This window comes from Erigeron canadensis, chromosome 1 (assembly GCF_010389155.1).
Source record: "Erigeron canadensis isolate Cc75 chromosome 1, C_canadensis_v1, whole genome shotgun sequence".
NCBI lineage: Eukaryota > Viridiplantae > Streptophyta > Magnoliopsida > Asterales > Asteraceae > Erigeron > Erigeron canadensis.
The window spans coordinates 50,953,441-50,980,541 of NC_057761.1; the positions used below are offsets into that span (position 1 = coordinate 50,953,441).

Genomic DNA, 27,101 nt, shown 5'->3' on the forward strand with positions numbered 1-27,101 from the left:
CATAGTAGTCCAACAAGCATATGATATATGGCTAAAAAGTCAACCTAGCTGAAAATATGTATAAATTACCCATATTTGACACATGTATTAGGCATTTTCTTTTGAACAGCTCAAAGGTAAAGGAAAGCCTTAAAAAAACTGAAGATCTTTGAGTGAATTTGATCTTCGTAAAAGTTCTTAATTAGCTGTAGCACAAAAAGGCTTTCTGCAACATATATGTGTTGAACTGCTGAAGTACTATCGGTTAGATGACAGCATCAGCTAAGGAATTTTAAAACAACCACTTTAAACTTAAAAGCTAGCAAGTCATGCAAATGAAGATGATGTTTAGAGACCATGTAGAGTAGAACCAACTACAACTCCATATGGGAACACCTCACAGAGGCACTCAAGCGCCCTCTCCATAGAGATTGATTTTCAACATAGAAATATAGAGTCACTCAACCCCCAAACACTAACAAAACAATCTAAGGGAAAATATTATCATGTGAATGTGAAGGCCCGTGATATGATCCTCTATAGCTGATAATTCATTTTTAAAAAGAGTAATGCTAAATAGGACTAATTAAATATGCCTAAATCAATCATCTTTTGACACATGGATTTCGTTCATTCACGAATTCACGTTCTTCGTCTCCACCCTCAATCTAGACACGTGTCTTCCTCTCTTTTTAAGCATATTTTAGGCATATGAATTACTTTACTAATATGTATTGTAACATTTTTCTTCTTATTTAAAAATACGAATAAACTACATAATCTATTCTATAAATACCATTGGGCATATCATCAATCTACACACCAAACTAGCTCCTACTTCTTAATCCTTTCAAGTAAGTTAGTTATCACTTAGACTCCTGATACCACTTATAACAAATGGCTTCAAGGGCTTTGGGATCAACTGCTTTTCTCCTCACTCTCAACCTTCTCTTCTTCACTTTGGTAAGTTCAAACCCAACTTTACCAAAGGCCACTTGCCCTATTGATGCTCTCAAGTTAGGTGTTTGTGCCAACGTGCTAAAAGACTTGATACACGGAGTCGTTATAGGTGACCCGCCCGTGACTCCGTGTTGCACGCTCATTGAGGGCATTCTTGACCTCGAGGCAGCAGTATGCCTTTGCACTGCCATCAAAGCTAATATTTTGGGTATCAACCTTAATGTACCGGTATCCTTGAGCTTGTTGGTTAACTACTGTGGAAAGAAGGTCCCTTCTGGTTTCCAATGCGCATAAGAATCTTCGGTTTTTGGAAGCGTGTTCTCTTTTTGTTGTTCATGTCCTCTTGTATCTGATTTTCGAGTGTTTGGGTGAATTTTGGCTTATGTATTTGGGGTTGAAGTGAAACGCTAGCTAGCAAACTTCACTTGTACCATTGTAATTTCTTGTTTCATTTTAATCTCGTGTGATAATCACGTATGCAATCTCTATTTCATCTTTCGGGTGTAATTTCAGATGGAAAATGCAATATGAAATTAAGATCCAATATGTGGAGATCAAGTGCTTAAATGTGTGGGAAAAAAAAAAGAAAACAGAGGTGTATATACTCTAATCATTATTCACTAAACAGATGCCACCAACGATCATAAAAGGCGTTAAGCTTATTACCAGTTGAGTGTTATATAAATGGGCAAGTCCTTAATCTAACGTCAAGCATTAAACTTTTTTTATATCAACTATTTAGAAAAATAACCAATGTAAGGCAGATGCCGCATGCTATCAATGATATAGTTGATGGTTCAAAACTAAGACAGCATACAAAATTCGAGACATACTTTATAAGGGTCTCTGTATCAGTTATCATATATGTATGATAACCATTATCAGTAAGCATGAAACTTACATAGCTTTTTGGTGGAGCCAGCTAGAGGGTTTGGCAGTGATTGTGATCGTACAAATCAGTTTGTGCACTTCTATATTGTGGTCTTCACTTCAATATTTTATGTGTAAAATGCCAATGCTAATACTAAAAATTACCTGCGAACGTTTAGAACCGATGCCTAAATGCTTACAAGATTGTCCCAATGATGGTAACCTAGTGCTGGGGACATACAACTTATATGCTAAGGTCATGGGTTCATATCCTGCCCTATGTCCCTTAGACAGTGTGTTACACGATTGTTAGTCGTGACACCAAATTCTGTGTAATCAACGGGTCCATTAACCATTTAAAACTTTAACAAATCCTTTTACAGAGTTGCAAAGCTAAAACTGTCATGAGTATGAGTAGCAAGAACAAACTACATAAATAAGTTACTTTTAAAATTATCTGGAAGAGTCAAATAGGCTAAACACGTCAAAAACATCCCAAAGGCAAGTGTTATCAAGAGAGCTACTGAGCACAAAAATCTTCCTAAGTAGATTTAAGGAAAAACTTATTAGTTAGTACTAGTGTAATTTGCATTTATACTAAACATATTAATTATCCAAAAAAAAAAACTCTTTTGGGGAGAACCCGATCCCACCCGTTGTACAAAAACTCCCCTGTTTTTAACATATTTCATGACCACGTCCAATTTGTCACATTTGCTCCGTACCATACCTTATTTTCTACAATTAAGCAGTGCTTAATGACAATCCGATATATAACACATATATATATTAAGATACCTGACATAAGAGTGGATCATGTTTTCTTGTAAAAATATTATGCGAATTGCAAATGAATTGACAAAATTGTATCCATTACACAACCATTGATGTTTTATATTTCCACTTCTAAATCTACTAAAAGCTAAGGAAGTGATAAATCAGAAATCCGGAAAACTATATCGTTAATAATGTAAAAAAAATATTCCTATTTTACTTGTCACTTTGTCACTATATAGATAGAGCTCTCAAACACCACAATGCTCCACAGAAAATTGTAACTGCCAATCTGAACCCAAACCCACACAGACATCACATTCACCTAAAACTCTTAAAGTTACAGTATCCTGGCTATATGTTAAAGCACTTTACTAATCAAACAATTACCATAAAAGACAAGACTTGAACCCTACTAATGAATCATGGCATGATTCACATCTAATTCATCCAAATCGCAAGGCAGGTTATATGGTGCAATATATGCATATAAAAGATAATAGATATAATCAACTTTGTTGTTACTAAAAGGTAAAATCACAAATAGTCTCAGCTGCTTGTTTAAAATTCAAGATGATAAATTATTCCTTGCTAGTCCAAACACCAAGTGCAAACATATAGACAGGTAAAGACATACACGGTGTACCAGATAATAGGTGTGGTAGCATCCGATGTCCTATAGTTCAACCAAGCTCCACTCGGAGATTGTCATATGGAGATACCTTTGTAGTCTGTTAATATAATTTAAAAAAACAGTGGTTAGTCACCATTCGAGATAACTCATTTACCTATTACTGGTAGAATACTAACGTACAATTAAGCAGTCCTATAATGTTGGTCTCACAGACGATATAATGTTGGTCTCACAGACGACGGTACATTATACAGATCAGTGACTGCAGTGTAGAATCACCAATCCTTGTCAACGGTAAATTGAAACATATGCTATCAATCAACCTAGGCAGAAAAATAGTACGGTTGGACAAGCCTAAAACCTCCACCCGACGATTAGAATCTCACGTATACAGGATAAACTGTGGAGTAGAGCTAAAATTTGGCATATGCCACATCATTAAATCATTATTAATCAACATATACATGGAGCCATGGACAATTCAAAAACAGGGGACGGTGACATGGTATGCATATGCATCCCCAGTGAATATGGTCATTAAGATACCTGAAAAAACCATGCATTTACAAGGTATGCATCCCTGCATCCCTTAGTTGACACTTTGAATATCTTAGGCTTAACAGATCAGTTCATCAGACCCCTTCCAAACACAAAACTCAGATTTTTCAATCAAAACTCAAAAGTGAAGGCCAAGAATTAGGTCAGGAAATGGTATTATGTTACCAAATTATTATTTTAAAAAAAAAAATAGCAACAGCAATAGTTAATACCTCTGGCTTATAAAGTGTATGTAATCAAATTATTGTTTAACTTTGTTTATTGGAAAATCTTTCTCTAATCCTTCAAAGCTAAGTAGTTACTCTTCTTATTTTAAACCAGAAACTCTCAGACTGGGTGAGTATCATCCAAGATATGTGTGGCCAATAAAAAACCACATCATCTATTCAGGGAGTAATCATGTTCTAAAAGAGCTGCAGAGAAGGTAATGTGTCAAATTCTCACTCAGTGGGGAAAGGATGCTGATATGGTGCACTCCTATTTGAGCTCCTTAATCTCAAAATGGGGGAAAGGTAGATGCTTTATATGATAGTACCGAAATTCATTGTCATTTACAACTTTGTTATCTTGTATAACTGTTATGGAAAATTTGCAGTTCAAACCCTGATGCAGATTCCTAGATCCACCGCTATTCACAATGGGTTATTAACTCAACTTGAGTTAGCAACAGAACATAATCTTCTAATAAAATAATAAGGATCAATAATCATAAGTAAAGCATGAGTACGTTTCCATAAGTAGATCAACGTAGTAATGCTACATGTAAAAGACTTAACTTAGAAAGAGGTAACTATAATAAAAGTTGAGAAGAATAGATGGTCTGTGAAAAGGGACTAATGAGGTTGTTTGAACTATACATACATGACAAAGTTGACATAGAAAGCCTTTTGTAACTAAAATAAATTTCATGGCCTCATCTGATTTTGAGAACAGGAACTTCAGGATTCTTCCAACAAAAACTTCAAATTCTATATAAACCAAGAAAATACCATCTGAAATTAAGTTCATGAAAATAAGAACAAATGTGGGACGTTCCTAATTACTGTGCCTATAGCTATGCTTTACTAGATAGTCACTCTCTCCTATCTGTGCCACCCCCACGCCCTCTTAAACCTAAACTTAAATAAAAAAAATACTAAAAATTAGGCATTCTATTCAAAGGAAATTACGACTAAAATGAAGGCTGGATTGATCAACTGTTATATCTACACAACGGTTCTGCATAAACATGACTATTTAGTAAAGTGCATTATGTCCGTAGTTGCTTGCAGAGACGAAACAATTTCATAAAAACAAGACAAATCCTAACAACTTACACATGCAAAAACCATATACAACTAACCAATTAGGCCACTAAACCATATACTAAACCGTCCTGCCACGAGGGAAAAAAAAAACTTAAAAACTTCTTTTGTAAACTTCTTTTGTATCGGGATCGTGTAAACGTACAAACGGTATCTTAGAAGCTTTGTCATTCCAAGTAGCCATCAATCCAAGCGTTGCCCCAATCCACCACATAACTAACCAAATGCTTCATACTGTGATCACTCACACACACAACTTCAACACAAATAAACTACTACATCATTTCATTTTTTTAGTTTCAAAAATAGTAAAGCCCTAACGTTTTCCGGAAATGAACTAATTTCACACAAACTTAAATAATTTAAAAATAAAATCCAAAATGAAATAAATAAATCAATAATAACACTGATAAATGAATTTAAAATAGATAAACTGAATAAAAAAAGTTATCAGCTTGAAAAAATAAAAATAAAAACAAAATTAGGGATTGTTAGTGCCTTAGTGGGTATATTCTCAATAGAGATAACAAAAATTTCCAACGAAACTTACTTCATTGAACGATATTAATTATCATAACAAAATCCAAATCCTAAATCTAATCTAATGATCCAATCAACTTTCATTACAATAACATTTCAATATAAAAGCCTAATCATGAGTCACTCCGGTCATCGACGACATCAGATTTTGATTTGGGTTTTCGATAATTTTCTTCATAGTGTTTAGCAACCACAAGCCCTGTTTTGTAAAGCTTGTTTATGTTCGGAACATCATAGTTTTGAGCAACATAGATCCCAAAAGTTGTGCCTAACATGAATGAAAAGCCAATTTTGATTAGACCCATCTTGAATTTTGGTATCAAGTTTGGAAATTGATGACTGATTTGATGTGGGTTTGATATGAATTTGAGATTTGGGGATTTTTATAGTTGGATTTTTGGTATTTTATAATTGAGGGTTAATAGTAGCTTGTTTCCCAAGATGGCTTGCAAAAGAGGGAATCATGAAAAGTTCATCGATTGGATTATGGTGTGTGTAGATGACTAAATTTGTCCCTGAGTTTTGTTGATATATATGTTTGGTCCTTTGATATTTTATTTGATAATAATTCAGTTTCTGGGTAACGGAGAAAGGGAAAATGGATGTGTTATTTGCTAAGGTACCTCGAAATGTTCCTCTATAGATATTTAACTTTATCATTTGGTTATATAAAAAGTTAGTTTTCAATTCAATTAAAATTGTCCGCTAGTCAGAAAAGTTTAAAAAACTGTCCCAACAACGATAACATGGTGTTAGGAATATACAATCTAAATATTAAATGTTAAGGTTATGAGTTCATATCCAGCCCTATGTTCTAACCATACTGCACAATATTAAAAGTCATGAGACCAAATTAGGTGTGTGACCAATGGGTCCATTATCCATTTATAACTTTAACAGATCTAGATGTGCAAAGCTAAAAATTATATGAGTAGAGTAGCCGGTAGAAAGACAAGATTATACCAAAATTGCTTTGTACAATTATACTTGGTACTAAGTGGAACAACTTTGACATAATTCTGATTAAGAAACGCTTATTTGTCTCTAAAATCTTAACAAACTTCATAAATACTTGTAAATTGTGGTGACATGGGGTAAAGATTCCCTCAAATTAAAGGTAAAATTAAAATATTATTGACCCTTAAATTAAAAATCTAACGGTTATGATTGAATTATCAAATATAAGTTTTAACTCTTAATTTTAATTAAAGGGTCGTGATCTACTCAAATTTACCCCTCAAGTTTTTACCCCTCAAGTTACCCCTAACTTGAGGAGATCTCTACGCGGCGACCAGAGATTCCATTATATTATTACTACTAATACTAATTGTAATATGCATATTAGGTTTGTGATAAACGTTGGTACGTTACATATTTCAAGTGAACCGTATAAAACTATGTTGCATTTGTTTGTTAGCGAAACATATAATTTTTCGCTTTGAATGTTTTCTTTTATATCGAGAGCAATTACTTTCCTTTATAAATAAAAACTCGCAGTTGATACTTGTAAATGTTTGAATGCAAACTACTCACACGGTCATACAGAAGTCTTCACATATATAAGTTACTTCTAAAATATCAGGAAGAGTCAAATAGGCTGGACAACTCAAAAACATCCAAAGCATCCCAAAGTGTTATCGATTACTAATTACATAAAACTTCCCAAGTCTAATCAAGGAAAGTGTAACTTGCAATTATACTCGACATTAATTTTCCAAAAGAAACTCTATTTGGGGCCCAATCCCACCCATTGTACAAAAATTCCCCTGTTTTAACATTTTTCCTGACCCGTCCATTTTGGTACACTTGCATTGTACCCAACCTTATTTCCTACAACTAAGCAGTGCTTAATGACAATCTGATATATATAATTTCTACTTGAACAGAAGATTGGATCATGTTCTCTTGTAAATATAATATGAGAACTGCAAATGAAATGACAAAACTGTAACGTTACCAACTTCAGATCCATTACACAGTTACACAGCCATTGACACTTCAGATTTCCACTTCTAATCTACTAAAAGCTAAAGAATAATGATGGATATCATAAATCCGGAAAACTATATCGTTAATGTTATAACAAAAAAAACTCCTATATAACTTGTCAGTAATAATATGTAGAATTGTAGATAGAGCACTCAAACACGGCAATGGTCCGCACAAAAATGTAATTGCCAATCTGAACCCAAACCCATTTAAACACCACATACACCTAAAACTCTTATACGACCAGCAACTCTTGGCTATATGTTAAAGCACCTCACTAATCAAACAATTGTCATAAAAGACAACTTGAACCTTGCTAATGAATCATGGCATGAGTGATAAACTGATATCTAATGCATCCAAATCGCAGAGCAGGTTTATATGATGCAATATGTGCATATAAAAGATCATAGAAACAACCAACTTTGTCATTACAAAAGAGTTACACCACAAATAATCTCAGCTGCTTGTTCAAATTTCAAGATGATACATTATTAGTTTCTAGTCCAATTCCAAACACCAACTGCAAACAAATAGACAGATAAAGACACGCACAGTGTACCAGATGATAGGTGTGGTAGCATCCGATGTCCTATGGTTCTCCACCAAGCTCCACCCGGAGATTGTCATATGGAAAAACTTTTGGTGTCTGTTCATATAATTAAAAAAATCGGTGGTTAGACACTATTCGATATAACTCATTTACTTATTACTGATAGAATGCTAACGACAATTAAGCAGTCCTATAATGTTGGACTCACAGAAGACGCGTACATAATACAGATTAGATACTGCAGTGTAAAATCACCAATCCTCGTCAACAGTAAACTGAAACATATGCTATCAATCAACCTAGGCAGAAAAAGAGTACGGTATTGGTTGGACAAGCCTGTCCAAGTGATTAGACCCTTATGTATGCAGAATAAACCATGGAGTAGAGCTAATAATTTGGCATATGCCACAGCCCACATCATTAATCATTAATCATCATATACATGGAGCTGTGGACAATTTATAAACAGGGGACAGTTTACTTGAAAGTTGTTGAAAGACATGGAATGCATATGCATCCCCTGTGAAAATGGTTATTGGTGTACCCAAAAAACCCTTATTTACAAAGTATGCATCACTGCATCACTGCATTAGCCCTGTGGATATCTTAGGCTTAATAGATCAGTCCATCAGTCCAACTCCAAACACAAACTCGGATTTTTTAAACTAAAATCAAACTCAAAAGTGAAGACCATGAATTAAGTCAGAACATAGTATCATGTTATCACATAAATATAAAAATAACAACAGCAATACTCAATACCTCTGGCTTATAAAGTGTATATCGAATTATTTGTACTAAATTATTATATATGCAATTTAGTCATTTAGCCCTTTTTAATTCTTTGATTCTATAAAAGAAAGGAAAAGATTAGAAGTGAAGTTTACTTACTTATTTTGTAATCCATTGTATTCTTTTTGTTTCTTTTCTTTCTTTATAAAAACTCAAGAACATTATCCGAACTCTTTATCGTATCTTGACCAATTGTCTATAGCTATGTTCACAACTTTAACATCATTGGACACTATCTCTGTTTTTTGCTTTTCTGTAATCATGGTATCCAACAATTGACATGCTCAGTGCTATATCAATAAAACTGAAGTCCACCACCACATGCCTCAAGTCGGGTGGGGATCTCCATTAGGGGATGTATACTTTTACCAAATTCTAGCTTCATAGCATTTTTATAGTCACGATCTTATGTCAGAGAATGAACATAACAAACTATCAAATACCAACACATCTAATATTAGAATCTATGACAATGTGCTTGAAAGTTTCTTTTAGTCAATAATCAAAGGTAACTGTATTCACCATCTCTCATGTAAATTGATGTATGGTCTCACTCTCACATACTTTAACTTTTGATTTGTTGCTTAATTTTATTTATATGAAGATCTTTCTCTAATCCTGCGAAGGTAAGTAGGAAAATCTTCATGTTTTAAACCAGAAACTCTCAGACTGGGAGAGTATCATCTAAAATTTATGTAGTCAATAAAAATTCGCATCATCTATTCATGTAGCAGTCATGTTTTAAGAAAGCTGCATTCCTAATGGAGTGGCGTTATGTAAGAGGGGTGGGAGAGGGTGGTGTGTCACATTCTCACTTGGTTGGGAAAAGATGTTGATATGGTGCATTCCTATTTGAGCTCTTTAATCTTAAAAAGGAGGAAGGTTAGCCAGGTGGCCCAGGTAGATGCCTTATATAATAGTATGAGTAAATTGCATTTTTAGTCCTTGTGTTATCACTCAATTTGCAGGCATGGTCCAAAAATACTTATCGTGCAATGGTGGTCCAAAATACAGGTTTTCGTTGCACTCCCGGTCCAAAAATTGATGCTCGTCTATTTTTGACTGTTAAGTACATTAAGAGGACCATTCATGCGATTTAATATAGAAAGACACAAATGGTCCTTATAGTTGCATTTTTGTCTTCCTAACCATCTTATTCTCAAAAATATTCTTTATCTATCTTTCATTATTTCAACCTAACAAAATATCCACTTTCAATATGAAATCAACCCCACTTTTAATATATAACATAATCGACCTGACAAACCAAAGTAAAATCAAACCCACAAGCTAAATGAAATTCGAACCCAAAAAAGGAAAAAAATCGATGTATGTATCATTATTATGCTAAAGAACTAATCTCATTTATCCCAAAAGGAACATCTCAAAACTACCAAAATAATTTGACAGCCTTCATAATTGACTTCCAACAATCGCACTAAAATAGTTTCTAATTGTTTAACCATTTTCAACTTACAAATCCAGTGGGTTTTACGAAATCACCCACGAGGTTTCATGGCAAAGAGGATATGGTTTATCAGTTTGATGACCACCGCTAGTCCGCTACAAACCATCGGAGGTCATCAACGAGAAATCAACCCAAGCCGTTTTGGCCGTGCAAGAGTCGACTATTTGTTTATTCTCTTCTCCCTGTCCACGACAGCTCTTTTGCAGTTGTATTCGAAATAGATATATGTAATGAAATAGATATAGGGTATGTTTAGGAGGGAGCTTTTTAGAGTTTTTAGGAGCTTCAAGCTTTAAGCTTTTAGGAAAAAGCTCCTACCTAATAAAAAGTTCCGTTTGATTAAACAAGCTTCAAGCTTTAATGATTGGTGAAAAGCTTGTGATCTAAACGCTGTTATGTCTAGCGTTTCACAAAAGCTTCTAGCTTTTGATGTTTTAATTACTTATACAGCCCTTTAATTTATTACATGAGAAAAAGATAGGTAACATGGCCATGCAACTCAAATATGTTAACAAGTAAGGTGTAATGCCTTTTTATTTATCACTGTACTTTTTTATGTGTAGGTTAGAGTATTCTTCTTTTATATATATTTACATAAAACAATTTGGTTTATTTTATGTAGTTAATTAAGAAATGATATATATGTATGTATGTTCAATATTTTTTTTTAATATTAAAAATGTGTATATATATATATATGTTTACAATTATTTATTTATGTCTATTTTTGTCATTTCATGCATTTTATTAAAAGCTTCAGCTACTCTGCCAAACACTTTAATATATTTAAAAAGTTTTCGTTACAACTTTCAGCTACAGCCACCAACTAACAGCTTACCGCTACCAGCTACCAGCTAGTTTTGCCAAACATACCCATATTGTAGTTGTAGTTTAAGGGTGTGTTTGGCAAAGAGCTTTTTGGAGCTTCAAGCTTTTAAGCAAAAGTTCTTACCTAATAAAAAGCTTCGTTTCGTTAAAAGAGCTTCAAGCTTTTAGGTTATTGAAAAAGCTCATAATCTAAACGCTTGTATATGTAGCGTTGGCCAAAAGCTCCTAACTTTTAGAATGCATAATTACTTGTGACCTCCATAATTAATTAGCAATGTTACGTAGTATAAAATAAAACATATATAATATATTACACCATTTGTAATGTAATTTGAAATATACTACTATTTATGACATAGTTGTCAAAAGCGAAGGCGACCTCAAAGCGCAAAGACCCCAGATAGGACGAAGGCGAGAGGCGCAAAAAAAGCGCACGCCCGGGAAAAAAAAGCACACTGAGTAAATATTTATATATAGTGAAAAATAATAGTAAAAAAAAATCAGATATCAGTTATAAAACCAAATATCATTCAAAAAATAACTTTTCCACCAAAAACTTCAAATTATTAGACTATTATAAACATATATAAAAAAAACATAATTTTTTCTTCCCCCCATTTTATATTTTCACTATCTTCTTTTATCTTCTTAAACGACTATGGTCACTCATTAGATCTAGCCACGATTCGGCCGGATCTTGAATGAATCTTGACCAATTAAACCATTTTGATTGTCGTTGACCACCACAGTTGACCGTTGTTGACCGCCTTTTTCATGGTCGACTTGGGCCTAGGGTTTCAGGCGGCGCTGGAGGTGCGCCTCGCCCGCCTTTTGCGCCTAGGCGCAAGAGGCACTCGCCTTTAACAACACTGTAATGTAATATAAAAAGTTAATATTATACCACTTTTTTTTTAAAGGCACACAACATATTATTACGTGAAACTTAAATATATATAGGTTTTGATTTTGAGAAAAACAAATATTAAATTAAAATAAATAATTACATATATTACTATGTTTAGATTTAAGTAAATTTTTTTTTTAATTGTCTATTTTTGTCATTTTTTGCATTTTATTAAACGCTACAGCTACTTTGCCAAATACTTAAATATATCCAAAAAGCTTTTAGCCACAGCTACTGGTTACAGCTAACAGCTATCAGCTATCAGCTATCAGCTATCAGCTATCAGCTATCAGCTATCAGCTATCAGCTATCAGCTATCAGCTATCAGCTATCAGCTATCAGCTATCAGCTATCAGCTATCAGCTCCAAACATACCCTTATCCGTAAAAAAATATATTGTAGGTATATTAGTATATATAGATCAGAGATATATGGGGATGGTGATGAAGTGGAGATGCAAATTGTTGAAAGAGACAAGTGTGTGGTTTTGATTAATATTAAATAAAACATGAGGTATAAAGAAAACGACGATGCTGCCCCTCACATGAGGGGCACATGATGTACTAAACGGTCAAAAATAGATGAGCATCATTTTTTGGACCGGGAGTGCAACGAAAAACTGTATTTTGGACCACCATTGCACGATAAGTATTTTTGGACTGTGCTTGCAAATTGGGTGATAACACAGGGACCAAAAATGCAATTTACTCTAATAATATTGATAATTTATTGTTATTTACAACTTCATTAACTTCTATAATTGTGAATAACGTACCCTTATGCAGATTACTAGATCCACCGCTATTCACAATGAGATAGCAACAAAAGATAATCTTCTAATAAAATTATAAGGATGACTAAGTCATAAGTAAAGCATGAATACTTTTCCATAAGTAGATCCACATCCTAATGCTACACTTAAAAAGCTAAGAAGCCCGTCAAAGCTTAGCAAGAGGTCACTATAATCAAAACCGAGGAGAATACATGGTCTGTGACAACAAACTAATGAGGTTGTCTACATACATGACCAAGTTGACATAGAAAGAAAGACTATAGTAACCAATATCTCTACTCCTTAATAAAGCAAATCCCCCCCCCCCTTTTATTAAATATTTCTGTGTTTGAAATACCTTATTTGCCCTTGGACTTTTTTGTTTTTTTTTCTTTACTACCCAAAATCCCTAATAAAGCAAACCGCCTTCCCCACTACTGTTGTCGCATTGCGCGGGTACTATGCTCGTAAAAATCTATGACGTTGTCTAATTTTATGAACAGGAACTTCAAGATTCTTCAAACCCCAAATAAACCTAGTAAATACCATATGAATTGGGATCATAAAACAAGGACAGATGTGAGCTGTCCTGATTACTACACCTATTGGTGCGCTTTACTAGTATAGTCGCTCTCTCCTATCCGTGCTACACCCACCGCTCTTAGAACTAAACTTAGATACAAAAACTCTATATATCAAGCATTTTACTCAAAGATAATTGCAACTAGAATGAAACTTTATAAAGTGTTATACTAGAAAATGGTTCTACAGTCTACACAAACATCACTATTCAATAAAGTGCATCATGTAGTTGCTTGCGACGCAACCATTTTGTAACAACAACACAAATAATCACAAATTAAACATGCAAAAACTATATACAACTCAACTACCCAATTAGGCCTCATACTATATCAGGATTGTGTAAACTTACAAACGGTATCTTAGAAGCTTTGTCGTTCAAAGTAGCCATCAATCCAAGCGTTGCGAAAAACCCTAATCCACCACATAACCAACCAAGTGCTTCATACTGTAATCACACACACACACACTTAGCTTGACTACATCATTACAATTTCACTTTCAAAAATGGTAAGGCCCTAATGTTTTTACCTTTCCAACGGTATCGGCAATTCGATCGATGCACGGTTCCGGAAATGGAGTTCCATTGTCCCATACCAGCTCATCATTCACAGGTAACTAATTTCACACAATCAATAATAACATTATATATAATATCTATTGAATTGATAAATGAATTTAAATATTAAAATAATGAAAAAAAACTTACAGGCTTATCGGGAATGATATGCTTACCGACGGGTAAACCCATACCGGAGCGTTGACGGAGAGAGGATGCGACGGAACGTCCAACGACGCCGTTTCCGCCCATTATCTGAGATGCCACGTGGCTTAATCTTCTGGACATCTTTTATTATTATTAATAATAAAATTAAATTTAGGATCAGATGCTTCAAGTTGATTTCTGATGAAATGAGAAAGTTTTGAGATCGGTTCTCTTTCACAGTACTTGTTTACTTGCAATGAAATGAGTAAATCAGCTTGAAAAAAAAAATGAAAAATAAATTGGGAATTGTTAGTGGGTTTGGTCTCAATAGCCCAGCGCCCCAGCCCAATATACCCTTCATAGACAATATTTTGTTCTTGTCTAGTGTACTAGTGTAGGCGTAGCTGTAAAAAAAAAATAACTTTGCAGTCATATACCCAATAGGAATAACATATTGTGAAAAAACAAAATTACCTCAAGTAATTGTATATCACTGTAAATATATTACAAGTAAATTTGAATATCCATGTGTTCTATAGTATGTTTATATATATAAGAGCAATTGTAATGATACATGGTATGAACGGCGTAGACAACCTTGACTGCACCATGTGGTAACCAGTACAACATCAGTGTCCTCCTTTTCGTGTGAAATGTTCAAGGTGGAGAAATCAACGTTGGATATTTGTTGTGTCTTTCCATTTTTCTCCTTTTTTATAATTGTTTTTATATGGTGTGGTATGGTATGGTATTGTTACGGATGTTTAATTGCTAAGTAATTGTGTGTTGCTGATGTGTCACACCACACCACCTGTGAACCATTACAAACCCGCTAAGATGTGTTTGATAGGGAAAAGGAAAAGTAGTTTTTTGGGATTCCTTTTAGAGTTTAGCAGGTTTAGATATAAAAAAAATAAGTTTATAGACTAGAAACTAACCATCATTAAGATAACCTAAGTTGTCAAACTCGTACGAGTCGAGTCAAAACAAAGGGAAAACGAGGCGACTCGATGGGATGACTCGCTTTACTCCAGACTCATGACATGACTCGTGTTTTGTGGTGCGAGTCGGTCCGAGTCATGTTCCGAGTCACGAGTCACAAAATATTTTTATTTTTTTTAAACATAACTCTATTATATGCTTTTAAATTTGATTTGTTATTAATAGTATTTTCTATTTTTAACTTAATACATTACAAAATGTCTACAATAAATATTTACACATAATTATAAATATACCATATTTTCAAATACTTACACATAATTATAAATATACCATATTTTCAAATATCATGACTCTTACGAATCAAGTCACGAGTCGAAAAATCAAATTCGAGTCGAGACGAGATTTACGAGTCGACTACTATGATGGTTAACATCTCGGATGATTAAGGAACTTTTTCTTGGTTTGGTTTAATGTATTTTCCTGTTAAAATTACAGCTAAAACCTTCAAAATCTTACCTTTTGTTATGATTTTTTTGCTTAAGATCTGGGTTTACATTTCTTTGCATATTGTTGCAGTAGATATTGTGTAGCCTTACACGCTTAGATCGACTCTAAATACAGTACTATTTAAGGAAAGCGAGATTATCTCCATCAAAGTATCAACTATCACCAAACTGCAGAAATGATCTTTATCTGTAAATCTAAATAAACAATACATAAAAAAAGTGTAAACAAACCAATTCAGCCTACACCATCTTGTTCACCATGGATCATATGATAATAACATGACATTTCTCTAGATTTATAAGTAACACATGACTTATTCAAACATCAAAAATATAAAAGTTGTGTTAACAAGTTAAACACCCAACTGGCTTTGCAACTCTAAGATGGTCTTAGCAGACTCGCGGAGACGTTTCACCTCATCATCAGTAAGATGTATATTTGTTACCCCTAACACGCCGCTTCTCCCCAACTGAGCCGGCAAACTAAGGAATGGCTCTCCATCATCAATGCCATAGAACCCTTTAGCCAAGACCGAAACAGGGTGGATGCTTCGTTGGTCCCTTAGTATACTTCGAGCTAGGCTGGCAACCGAGTACCCAATAGCCCACGACGTGTAGCCTTTCAAACCTATAACCTCGTATGCACCGTCTACAACTTCTTTGTGGATTTTCTCAAGTGTTTTCTTCTCGTAAGCGATTTGTTGCCTCTCTAAGAAACTAAGTATCGGTACCCCTCCAACACTTATGCTCGACCATAATGCCACCGATGAGTCCCCATGCTCCCCCACTATGTAAGCCTAAACGGGAAAATCACATAACATACAATTCTTAACATTAAAAAACTTAATCAAATCGACATACTTCATTTGTATCAATAACAATAGTGATCATTTGCATATAAAATAATGTCGTGACACTTGTTCTAGAACAAACAGTAATCTATCGTTTCCTTTTAGGCAAATTTCCCTTTTTTAAAAGAAAAAATATAACAGTAACAAATACGAGTATTGTAGGATGTCGATGAAATAAATCATATATTCATATGGCTAAATTGTCTATTGGTTAGGTACATGGTCCCACAAATGCAGGTTAAAAATTAGCCACACATCTTTTTACGAGTACATTTTATTATTAATTAACACAACTAGTAATAAAGAAGAATATGATCCAACTGTTACCTGCACATCTTGGGCATTCAGATCCAGATGATCAGCAATCAAAAACCTAAACCTTGAAGAATCCAAATTAGTACCAGACCCAATAACCCGATTCGAAGGAAACCCGGAAAGTTTCCAAGCAACATAAGTCAAAACATCAACAGGGTTAGAAACAACCAAAATAATAGAATCAGGTGATCCCGCCGCCAGAGGAGGGATCATTTTCCTAAAAAGATCTAGATTCCTTTGCAATAAATTCAACCTAGATTCCCCAGGAATCTGTCTAGCACCCGCGGTAACGATCACAAGATCAGAACCGAGGGTGCTAGAATAGTCAACTGACGCACTTATTTTTGTACGCGGCAGAAATGCTGCGGCATGTTGTAAATCCAGCATTTCGCCACGTAACTTGTCGGCATTAACATCAACTAGGGAAATTTCGTCCGCTAGACCTTGTGTTAAAATGGTTTGGGCTATAGCCATGCCAACGTTACCAACACCTATGACCGAAATTTTGGTGTTGCGACTATTAGGTGATGGTGGGGATGCATATTGGATCGGTTTGAAAAATGATTGTGACATGTCTAGTCCATCTGGACCTAAAGCTGAAGATGAAGCGGTTTTTTGCATCTTTGGAGAAACTGTTTTTTTTTTGTTCTTTTGTGTGTGTTGCTAGATTTATGTCTCGAAGTTGGTTTATATAGATATACATAGATATAGAAATGTTGGCGATTTTCAAAGTTGTGATATTTTAATGTAGAATAATGATAATATGTCTAATTTGGTTATCTACGTATAAATATGTTTGAAATTTTGATATTTGTAAGTCGTATGAAAACAACGACTTTATGTAAATTTTGTCTTAAATCTTATTATCACAAAAATTTTATACATATTTTTAAGCCTATTAATTAGTCATCATATGTATTTTTACTCTTTAATATATGAAATTAAATTTTGGAAATACCATAAGGTATTGAGCAATTAACGAAAATTTATGTCTTTTAAAATAGAGATCATAAATTTATAGGATAAAGAATAAGAAAAAGTTTTTGAAAGGAGATAAAATGGTTAGGTAAATTGGAGACATGGTGGTACGGTCACGTTAGGCGCACTGCATTAAAATTTGTATGAAAATGTGAGGCAAATGCCAAAATGGAACCTGGGGAACGTTTTTCTAGATTTGATATGTGTTACAAAAGTCTAAAATGTAACTTGTTTTCTAGAAAAACAAGGAGCATTCTCTCAAAGAAAGTTTTTTTTAAAGAAAAAAAAAGAAAAAAACTTTAAATGATTTAATAAAATCAAAGGATCATTAGTGTAATAGTATTATTTGAGGTGATTTATCAAGTAACATATTATGAATTTTTAGTGCATGAACAAATTGCATAATTATTTTAAAAATTTTATAGATATATGTCTAATATATATTTCTATTTAATATATTTGATAAACTTATTATAAGTTCAATAAAATTAAATAAGGGTTTTGTTAGTGACAGCTCTTAGTAAAAACTAATTGGGTGCATTAAAATTTGTACCTTGCTGTTAGAAAAATCAGGGGGCGGTTTTTAATATATAATGTACAAATTTTTAAGCATGTAATATGTTGTTAGTAACAGCCTTTAGGGTTGTCATTATCATTTTCCATTAAAATAATACTAGCGATTCTTGGTCTTAAAAGCAAGTTTGGAAAACCCTTTTTCAGGTTTGGGACTTTGAATTCTATGTTCTAAACAGTCCCACGTATTGGTTAGGTTATTTTCATTCTAGACATTATCAAGAGTATCTTCAATAAGAAGTTAAAAATTTATAAAAGAAAATTATGTGAAATTAACATGAAAATGAATATATGATGTAAAAATAATATACATGAGATTCAAAAAAAAAAAAAAAAATGTGATATAATTTTTGTTGACGGAAATGTCTTAACCATATTTCATTGGATATTATTACCGTAATACTGTATAAATAATTTTTTTTACTCGAAATACTGCATATAATACATGGCATGCTTCAAGCAAAACAATGGGCAAACTTATGGTACATGATCTGACAAGTATTCGATTTGACAAAAAGTCAATTAATAATTTAAATACGTAGACGTCAGTTACGAGATAAAATTTCTACAAGTCATATACGTAGACGTAAGTTTGATTTTGTTCAGAATCCTGATGAGCCATGTGTATATCGCAGAGCTAGTGGAGTAATGTTACTTTCCTTGTCTTGTATGTCAATGACATATTGATAATAGGAAATCACATTCTAATGTTGAAAGACGTTAAATCTTATCTTGGAAAGTGTTTTGCTATGAAAGACTTGGGTGAAGCAGCATTCATACTTGGAATCAAAATCTATAGAGATAGAAGTAAACGGTTGATCGGATTAAGTCAAAGTGCATATATAGATAAGATCTTGAAGAGATTCAAGATGAAAAATTCTAAGCGCGGGAACTTGCCTATGCAAGAAGGACTTAATTTATCCAACAAGAATGGTGCTTTTACACCTGAAGAGGTGGAGCGTATGAAGAGAGTCTCTTATGCTTCGGCGGTGGGTTCTATCATGTATGCGGTTAGATGCACTAGACCTGACATTGCGTTCGCGCAAAATATTGTAAGCCGATATCAGCAAAATCCCAGAGAAGATCATTGGACTGCTGTGAAAAACATTCTTAAGTACATGCGTGCTACTAAAGAATTGTTTTTGGTGTATGGAGGAAATCCGGATCAAGAGCTTAAAGTCACTGGATACTGTGATGCTGGACTTCAGACTGATAAGGATGATGCCAAGTCTCAGTTAGGATATGTCTTCATTTTAAATAGAGGAGCAATAGATTGGAAGAGCAAGAAGCAATCTATCGTTGCTATGTCTGCTACAGAGTCTGAGTATATAGGTGCTTCAGATGCAGCAATGGAAGCTGTCTGGATCAGAAAGTTTATTTCTGGGCTTGATGTGATGCCATCAAATAATACACCTATGGATCTGTACTGTGACAGTTCTGGAGCAATTGTCATTGCCAATGAACTTGGGGTTCAAAAAGGTGTCAGACATTACCAAAGGAGATATCACTATGTTCGAGAGCAAATCGAATCACGTGAAATCAATTTACTCAAAGTTCACACAGATAATAACTTGGCGGATCCTTTTACAAAGGCATCGTCAAAGGGAAAGCTCAACAAACATGCAGAAGGCTTAGATCTTAGATATTGCTAAGTTATTTCATGTAAATTTGTGATTAGTATTTGGATAATGGGATGTTAAACAATTGTTATTTTCAATAAATGAATTTTTATACGCGGTATAAGTGGTTTCATTTTTATAATAATTGTGTCCTATATTTGCATGTTTAAATCCATGAATATTAGTTGAATATTCTAAAAGTCTATTGTCAATTAATTATATGGGAATATAATTAAAGTAAGACAATTGTGAGAGATTGGTGAAAATATTTAAGGAAGTATTTTGAAGATGGTGGATCGTACCAAACTCACATGATATTCAAAAGGTGAATATTAGACTTACCCCACAGAACGAATTATCATTTTATGGATCGGCGTCATTAAATGAAATTCGTGAAATGGTTACTTTATTTATCATTTGACTTGAGATACAAGTGAGTTATGCATGTGTGGATTGCATTTCTTGATATAGTTCCTAACTGTCCTGAACAAGGCAGTAATACAGGGCTATTTTCAGAAATGTTGAGAAACGACATGGCCAGACACTTGTAGTCAATATAGGATTTGTTCCTTCAATTTGCAACTGAAGTATGATACCATTTGGCGCCCTCATTAATTAATTAAGGTGTTTGTATGGCCATACCCAAATGAACTCAAGAGGAGTCTTGACTAATTTGGTAATCTTGATTAATTGTAGAAATGAGAAACATAATCGTTAAAATTATGAAATGACATTGATCCATATTCATATTTAACAAGGGTATCTGAACAAAGGGATATTAAAGACTAAATCATTTCGATTTGGCAATTTAAGAATCTATTCTTAAATATTTCCGGGAGCATTGGAGTGTTGCTAGACGCCAATCAATGTTATTGCTTTTATAATTACATGCTCAAGTGGGAGCTGTTGGCATATGATCATATTATTATAAGTCGCATGTCCGGGAATAATTTAAGCCTACAGGGTCACACGAAATGACACGGTAACTCGATAATAACAATTGATATATTAAAGTAATATATTAATTAGTTTGATCACGAAATAATTAATTAAACATAATTAAAGGATTAATTATATTTAATTGATTAAAAAGGAGGATTAAAATGTGAAAATTGGAAAGTGGACTTGGACCTAAGTCCATGATATGGGACGGCTACATCAAGGCTTTCCAAAGCCTTGATGTTTGCTTAACTTCCAAGTAATTGTTAACCTAATATTACCCTATAAATACAAGGGTTAATTCCAAGGGTTTCATTCATTCACAAAGCAAATCTTTTCCTCTCTCCCTCTTTTCTTTGTTTCGGCCGAAACACCCTCTCCAAAGGGTTTTCGGTTTTCGATTTTAAGCTTAAGGGTTTTTAAACAAAGGGTTGTTTAGGTTCGTGATCGGGGTACTAGCATACATTATTCGGGTTGTCTAGTGTGCGATCGTGGAGGGGTTTTGCTTTAAACCCTAATTATTAATAATAATTTTATTATTATTATCTCAATTGGATCTTTGCATATAAGGTACACATTTCAATTCTCTCTTTGTTAATTAATGTGATTACATATATGTTTTGATTTTTTCCGTTGCGCTTATTCGTGATCTTGTATGTTTTATGTGTTCATATTCTAACATATGATTTGATATTGCTTATTTTATTTCTTGTAACTTGCAAATGGGAAATTTGAATAAAGTGACAGCCTATATATTGAGATTAGATATGATTTGAATTTCGTTTGAGGATTTCGTATCGCGATTTGACAGTGGGAGGTCTAACATACGTTGTCTTAATCGGGTTCGCGTTAAGTAGAAATGTCTATTTCAAATACCCGATGGGGGGAAAACCCCCTACTAATCCGCCCGAAAACACGACGATCAATAGGTGTAAACCCTGCCTCCTCAGACTTAAACCTGGGTATACTCAAGCCAAGACTTCATAAAAAGACTTCCTATGTACTTCCCAATTCTTGAAGTTCAAGACCTTCTCACTTGATAACTAGGAAGTATATTGAGATTTATCTAATAGGGGGAGTAAGGGACTTTATTACATTATCTGAGCTTAGTTTCAACTATTTGTGTTTCTAATATCAAAAAGATATTAATTTCAACACCACCTTTTTGTATCAATAAATTTTAATATCAACTTTACTCTTTAGAACTCGATTATTCATGCCAGTATCATTTTCCAAAAACTGACAATAGGTCTAGTTCAGCACAACATGCCATGACGGCTATTAACAACTTCTTTCTCGTTCAATCAGTCTATGAACTATACACGCCTGCCTGTTATAAACGGTTTAAATTCAGTAGATAAGAGCACCCCTAAATCAACTGGAAGACCACCAAACCAAATTTAACGAAAAGCAAAATGATTTATCAACAAACCAATCTCCAGATTAAAAACTATATACAGTATTGCAGTTGTATTATTGCGATTAACATCTTGATAAAAGAACAAGATCCCATGAAATATACTTTTTGATTGACGAATCAAATGCAAGAAAATACCACAGGAAAACATAAAATGAACGAAAATGTCAATGTTCTCCGAAGGTGTTCTCTCCGCTGTAGGTAACATATAAGAAACCATCATCATCCTTCTTTTCTTCGTATATGGCAGACATAATTGCCCCTAAAAAACACCAAAATAGCACAGAAAATCAGATATACTCGTTTATTAAGAAAATAGGTACAACAGAAAATTTTACACCCTTTTGTTATTGGGAAGTGATAGATCTACAATAATTATTAGCCATTTACAACAAATGTATATGTTTTATTGCACAGCTTACAACTGCGTACAACATAAATTGTTGTAGATGACAAATAATTGTTGTAGATATATCATTCCCCTTTGTTATTTGACTTTTCAGGTTAAACTAACTACCTTAGACTCTTAACAAAACCAACAATGTACTACTCTCATAGTCCCATGTTAACTCGTTTCAAGTAAATGATCTAAAATTTAATTAGTTTCAAAGTTCATAATCTTCAAAATGAACATCTTACTTAACCTAAGCAGCGTAGAACATTAACTGTACACGAAGGGATTTTGCATTGAATAAAATTTAAAAAATAACTGTACATCAAGGATTACCTGTTGGTGGCAAAGCATTATCAACAAATATAAATATAGCCTTCTCAGCACTTAGCTTAATTCTTTTACGTATCACATAAACAAACTGACCAACGGTCAAGTCAGCTGGAACAAGGTACCTGCAATATTTAACTTCATAGTCAGACTCCGAGGTCAAACATATCCTAATTGTCATTCCTATTAACTTCTTTTTCATATTCGTTTCCACTTGTATTACTTTTCAAGGGGTATCATATTTGGATGCAAGAGATTTTGCATATCTTATATTGAAGTTCAACATAAGTAAACGTATATTTATGTTTAACGATGATGTTCGCTAACTTTTTTGTACATGTCATTTTTTTATTTTATTTTTGAACTGGCAAATGTACATGTCATTTGAACTGGCAAATGTACATGTCATTTGACCTCAACAAACATGTTTTTGTGGATAATTTTTGGCTAGAACCTTTCCGCAATGTGTAATTTTAAATAAAGTGGCCTGATAACTTCATGAGGACCAAGCGGTAATTTTGTCAGAAACATCCATACGAAGAATACCATTCTATTAATACTATCTAATCTCAGCTTTGTTGTTGAATTTTACATACATATAAATTAAGTCTTCGACCTACAATGAACAAGTATATAAAAATCTAAGGGTGTTCATCAGATAAAAATTAGGTTTCTTCATTTGGACTCTTTAGTTTGGGTTCTTCAACCCAAATAGAAATTAATTAAAGTTGAACTTGAAGTAAGCATACTGTTCATAATCAGTCTAGTAAAGTTTGAACAAGAAAATACAATTAAGTTTGAATAAAACTAGATCCAATACAAACAAACTAGGATTCCCTTAAAAAATGACTACTAATATATAATATACCAATTTATGTTAGAAAAACAAACAATATACATATATAGAAATATAAAATAATTATAGAAGATGAAATTCTGGTGAGAAAACCACTTTTTCGTGTGAGTGGCATATTAATCAGGTATTTAATTCAGTCTGAAGAAAATCACCCAAACCAAAAGCCGAAGAACACTCCTCAAAACATAAAAATGAATTTGAACTTCAGAACTCGAGTTCAAATATAGAATACTTATGTAAGTTTGGGTCCTGGTGAGAAAACTACTTTTCGTGCATATGGAACAGGGATTCCCCAAACCAAAAGCTGAATTCCATTTCAACTCGAACACTCCTCAAGACATAGAAATGAATTTGAACTTCAGAACTCGATTTCAAATCAATTATTGAGTTTTCAGTTCCAAAACAAATACTGTATACCCCTAGATAACATTTTAGTATAACATGTTACAGTACTAATTTACTAACGTATGTAAACCCAACTATACATTCCTGAGAAGTGTTTCGCTAAAAGAATCAGAATCAGCAGTAACATAGTCCCTTTATTACTATCACATGAAAAGGTGAGAACGAAGTTGAAGAAAAAGAACATGACTTGATAGTTGTATGTATAACAGATGTCAACTGTCTAACGCGTATATTAGTTTATCCATATTTTCTTTTTTGTGAGCTTAGTAGACATAGTGTGCTCCCTCATTTTCATGCAGTATTGGAAGCCAGAAAAGCAAAAACCAACAAAATAGAGTATCTTCTATTAAAATAAGACATTACTCTCCCCTAAATCTATAAGTCTATTACCAGTAATTCATATCAAGTAAGCCGGGCGGTTCTAAAATTCTTATTACTAAGTATCAGGCTAGCTTAATTCATCACATATGCTAGTTTTTCTTATATTGTTATGTTGGTATACCAAAAACTTTGAGACATCCCCTCATATAGGATTATGCACATACATCATAACATTTTAGATAAAATCATAAAAACCATGAAAAGAGATGGTTTCTTTCTTCAACAATGGTATATAACCAACAAAGTTGTGCATACTCAAGATTGCATGACCAGACATACGTATTCAAATCCCAAACACCCAAACGATTCACCTATTTATGTTTGCTTTAGGTTGCATTGCTCTATATAATTTTTTGGTTACATATCCTACCTCCCTTACTAATTCAGGAAGAAAGGCTTGCAATTTTATCCGATTTGCGTTCCATTCTATTCAACATAGTTGTACACCAACCATTTTGCAAAAAACCTAAATGTAACCTAAATCTAGCAATTAGCACACTCTTATGTAAATGAAGATTGAAGTAGGAAAAGTTATAGCATGTAACGTACTTTTTCTTATCAATGTTGGGAACATCACTCCTCTCCCCCTTCTCCACAATCACCTGAACATGACCAAATCAAGGTTGAGGACAAACCAAATTCGAGAAGTTTACTTAAAAAATATTGCCCACAAACAAAAAATTACTTTCTTCAACAAAAGAAGACCAAACAACAAACTGACTAAAAAGACTAATACTTTTTCCGCCCTGTTTTAAGTTGCAGTTGGAAGAACGTGAACTAATTATCAGTTTATTAGCTTTTGGTAGAAGAAAATGTTTCGAATTAACTATTCTTTTTAGCTTGGAAAAGTTAAAAAAGGTTAAGCAAAAATTATCTATAGAAGCATGATATATCTAAAGAAAGATCAATACTTACTGGAATTCTATCAGGATATTTCTCTCTAATCCTAGCAGCCTCTGCACGCCTTTTTTCTGAAACAAACCGATATACAACTCAATTTCACTGAGATCATTCTCAGTAGAATAACAAAAAACAAAAATTAAATATGTATGAACAATTAATAAATGGAACACTTGCCAAGATCATGCTCTTGCTTGAATAAACTCTTTGCCATTTCCCTATAGTCAAACAGAAATAAAACTTATAATAAACATATCAATGCACAAACACGTAACAGGGAATATAGGTTCTGTAATCAAGCATTTGGTTCAAAACTTAATTTTAAAAACTACATTTAACCATCACCAATGGTCAGAGCGTCCTAACGACGTCACAAGAGGTCTCAGTTTCAAACCTTCCTAAGTAATCACCTCGAGAGGAAAGCGTTCGGAAACAGACAAAACAGTCAAAGACTTTTACGGTTAGGCCGTCCACATATTAGGCAAAGACTTATCCTCCCCAGCCCCATGTAACCTGAACAAGAACAACCTCTTACATTTACCCGTTTTACTAATATAGTTATTTTAACAAAACACAGTTTTTTTTATCACGATCAAAGTTCAGCCATATTTACACCTTCAAAAAAAAATGGCAAAAATCTATATTAAATTGAGTATAATCTTTTCCAATTCTTCATCATCATAAATTCATAATCCAAATACATACAAATTCATTTATACATACAAATATACAATACAAAATATTCATATATAAAATTAACAAACAAAAAAAAGCTGATAGTAATCTTTGAAGTAAGCAACTCGCCAACTCTATATACATCAAAATTAAAACTTTCAATCATCTATTATATAAAGATGTTAACTTTATAAAAACCCACAAATACCCAACAAAAATTATGCAATTTTTTTGCTCAACAAGAACACAAACAGAGACTACATATAATACTATCATCGTTGATTAGAGTAATTAATTAAGATTCTGCAGCGAATAATCAAGAAAAACTAACCTTTTTTTAAATAGGAAATTTTGATTAGAGAGAGAAACTGGATAGTGGGTATGAATTGATTTTTGGGGATAAATATTACTCGTAGAATATATATAAATAAACTAGTTTGGTTTTTGATCAGATTGTTTTTGTACTCCAAAGAAAGAGATTGAAGGGGTTATATTTGTATTTTAGTGCAAGTCGTCTACAACTTTTTATGAATTTGGATTATGTGTTTTGCCATTTGACATCGAGACCCTCCAATTATCAGGTTAGATGTCGTGGAATGTTTTAGTTAATGAAAAAACATACTTATGTTCGTACCGAACACGACCATATGTCTCATTCTTTTGTTTATGTAAATGAATGTTCGATAAGTTTATACATGTAATTTTTTCTTCTTTTATATCATAGTATGGAGTAATACATAAAGCGAAACGAACATTATATATACTTCAGATATCTTATGTTTGTTTACGTTATGTGTTTGATGAAAA

The 27,101-nt window shown here is 33.4% G+C and overlaps 5 protein-coding genes across 5 annotated transcripts; 1 reads left to right on the forward strand and 4 right to left on the reverse strand.

Moving 5' to 3' along the window:
- Nucleotides 1–763: 763 nt before the first annotated feature.
- LOC122584854 (14 kDa proline-rich protein DC2.15-like) lies at nucleotides 764–1,483 on the forward strand. Its single transcript, XM_043756924.1, has one exon. The coding sequence runs from the start codon at nucleotides 877–879 to the stop codon at nucleotides 1,231–1,233; it is 357 nt and encodes a 118-aa protein (XP_043612859.1). The 5' UTR covers nucleotides 764–876; the 3' UTR covers nucleotides 1,234–1,483.
- A 4,129-nt stretch (nucleotides 1,484–5,612) lies between these two features.
- LOC122585546 lies at nucleotides 5,613–6,127 on the reverse strand. The gene has a single exon (XM_043757674.1). It carries the CDS (start codon nucleotides 5,922–5,924, stop codon nucleotides 5,733–5,735), a length of 192 nt encoding a protein of 63 aa, XP_043613609.1. The 5' UTR covers nucleotides 5,925–6,127; the 3' UTR covers nucleotides 5,613–5,732.
- A 1,875-nt stretch (nucleotides 6,128–8,002) lies between these two features.
- LOC122582684 (NADH dehydrogenase [ubiquinone] 1 beta subcomplex subunit 8, mitochondrial) lies at nucleotides 8,003–14,489 on the reverse strand. Its single transcript, XM_043755113.1, has 4 exons — nucleotides 14,217–14,489; nucleotides 14,039–14,125; nucleotides 13,860–13,955; nucleotides 8,003–8,257 (listed from the first exon to the last, which is right to left on the reverse strand). Exons 1-4 carry the CDS (start codon nucleotides 14,352–14,354, stop codon nucleotides 8,201–8,203), a joined length of 378 nt encoding a protein of 125 aa, XP_043611048.1. The 5' UTR covers nucleotides 14,355–14,489; the 3' UTR covers nucleotides 8,003–8,200.
- Nucleotides 14,490–15,833: 1,344 nt separating this feature from the next.
- LOC122609981 (L-lactate dehydrogenase A) lies at nucleotides 15,834–17,484 on the reverse strand. The gene is made up of 2 exons (XM_043782948.1): nucleotides 16,843–17,484; nucleotides 15,834–16,461 (listed from the first exon to the last, which is right to left on the reverse strand). The coding sequence occupies exons 1-2, from the start codon at nucleotides 17,449–17,451 to the stop codon at nucleotides 16,018–16,020; spliced, it is 1,053 nt and encodes a 350-aa protein (XP_043638883.1). The 5' UTR covers nucleotides 17,452–17,484; the 3' UTR covers nucleotides 15,834–16,017.
- Nucleotides 17,485–22,338: 4,854 nt separating this feature from the next.
- LOC122585141 (autophagy-related protein 8f) lies at nucleotides 22,339–26,733 on the reverse strand. Its single transcript, XM_043757246.1, has 6 exons — nucleotides 26,626–26,733; nucleotides 25,797–25,837; nucleotides 25,635–25,690; nucleotides 25,269–25,321; nucleotides 23,084–23,202; nucleotides 22,339–22,618 (listed from the first exon to the last, which is right to left on the reverse strand). The coding sequence occupies exons 2-6, from the start codon at nucleotides 25,831–25,833 to the stop codon at nucleotides 22,524–22,526; spliced, it is 360 nt and encodes a 119-aa protein (XP_043613181.1). The 5' UTR covers nucleotides 25,834–25,837; nucleotides 26,626–26,733; the 3' UTR covers nucleotides 22,339–22,523.
- Nucleotides 26,734–27,101: the final 368 nt, after the last annotated feature.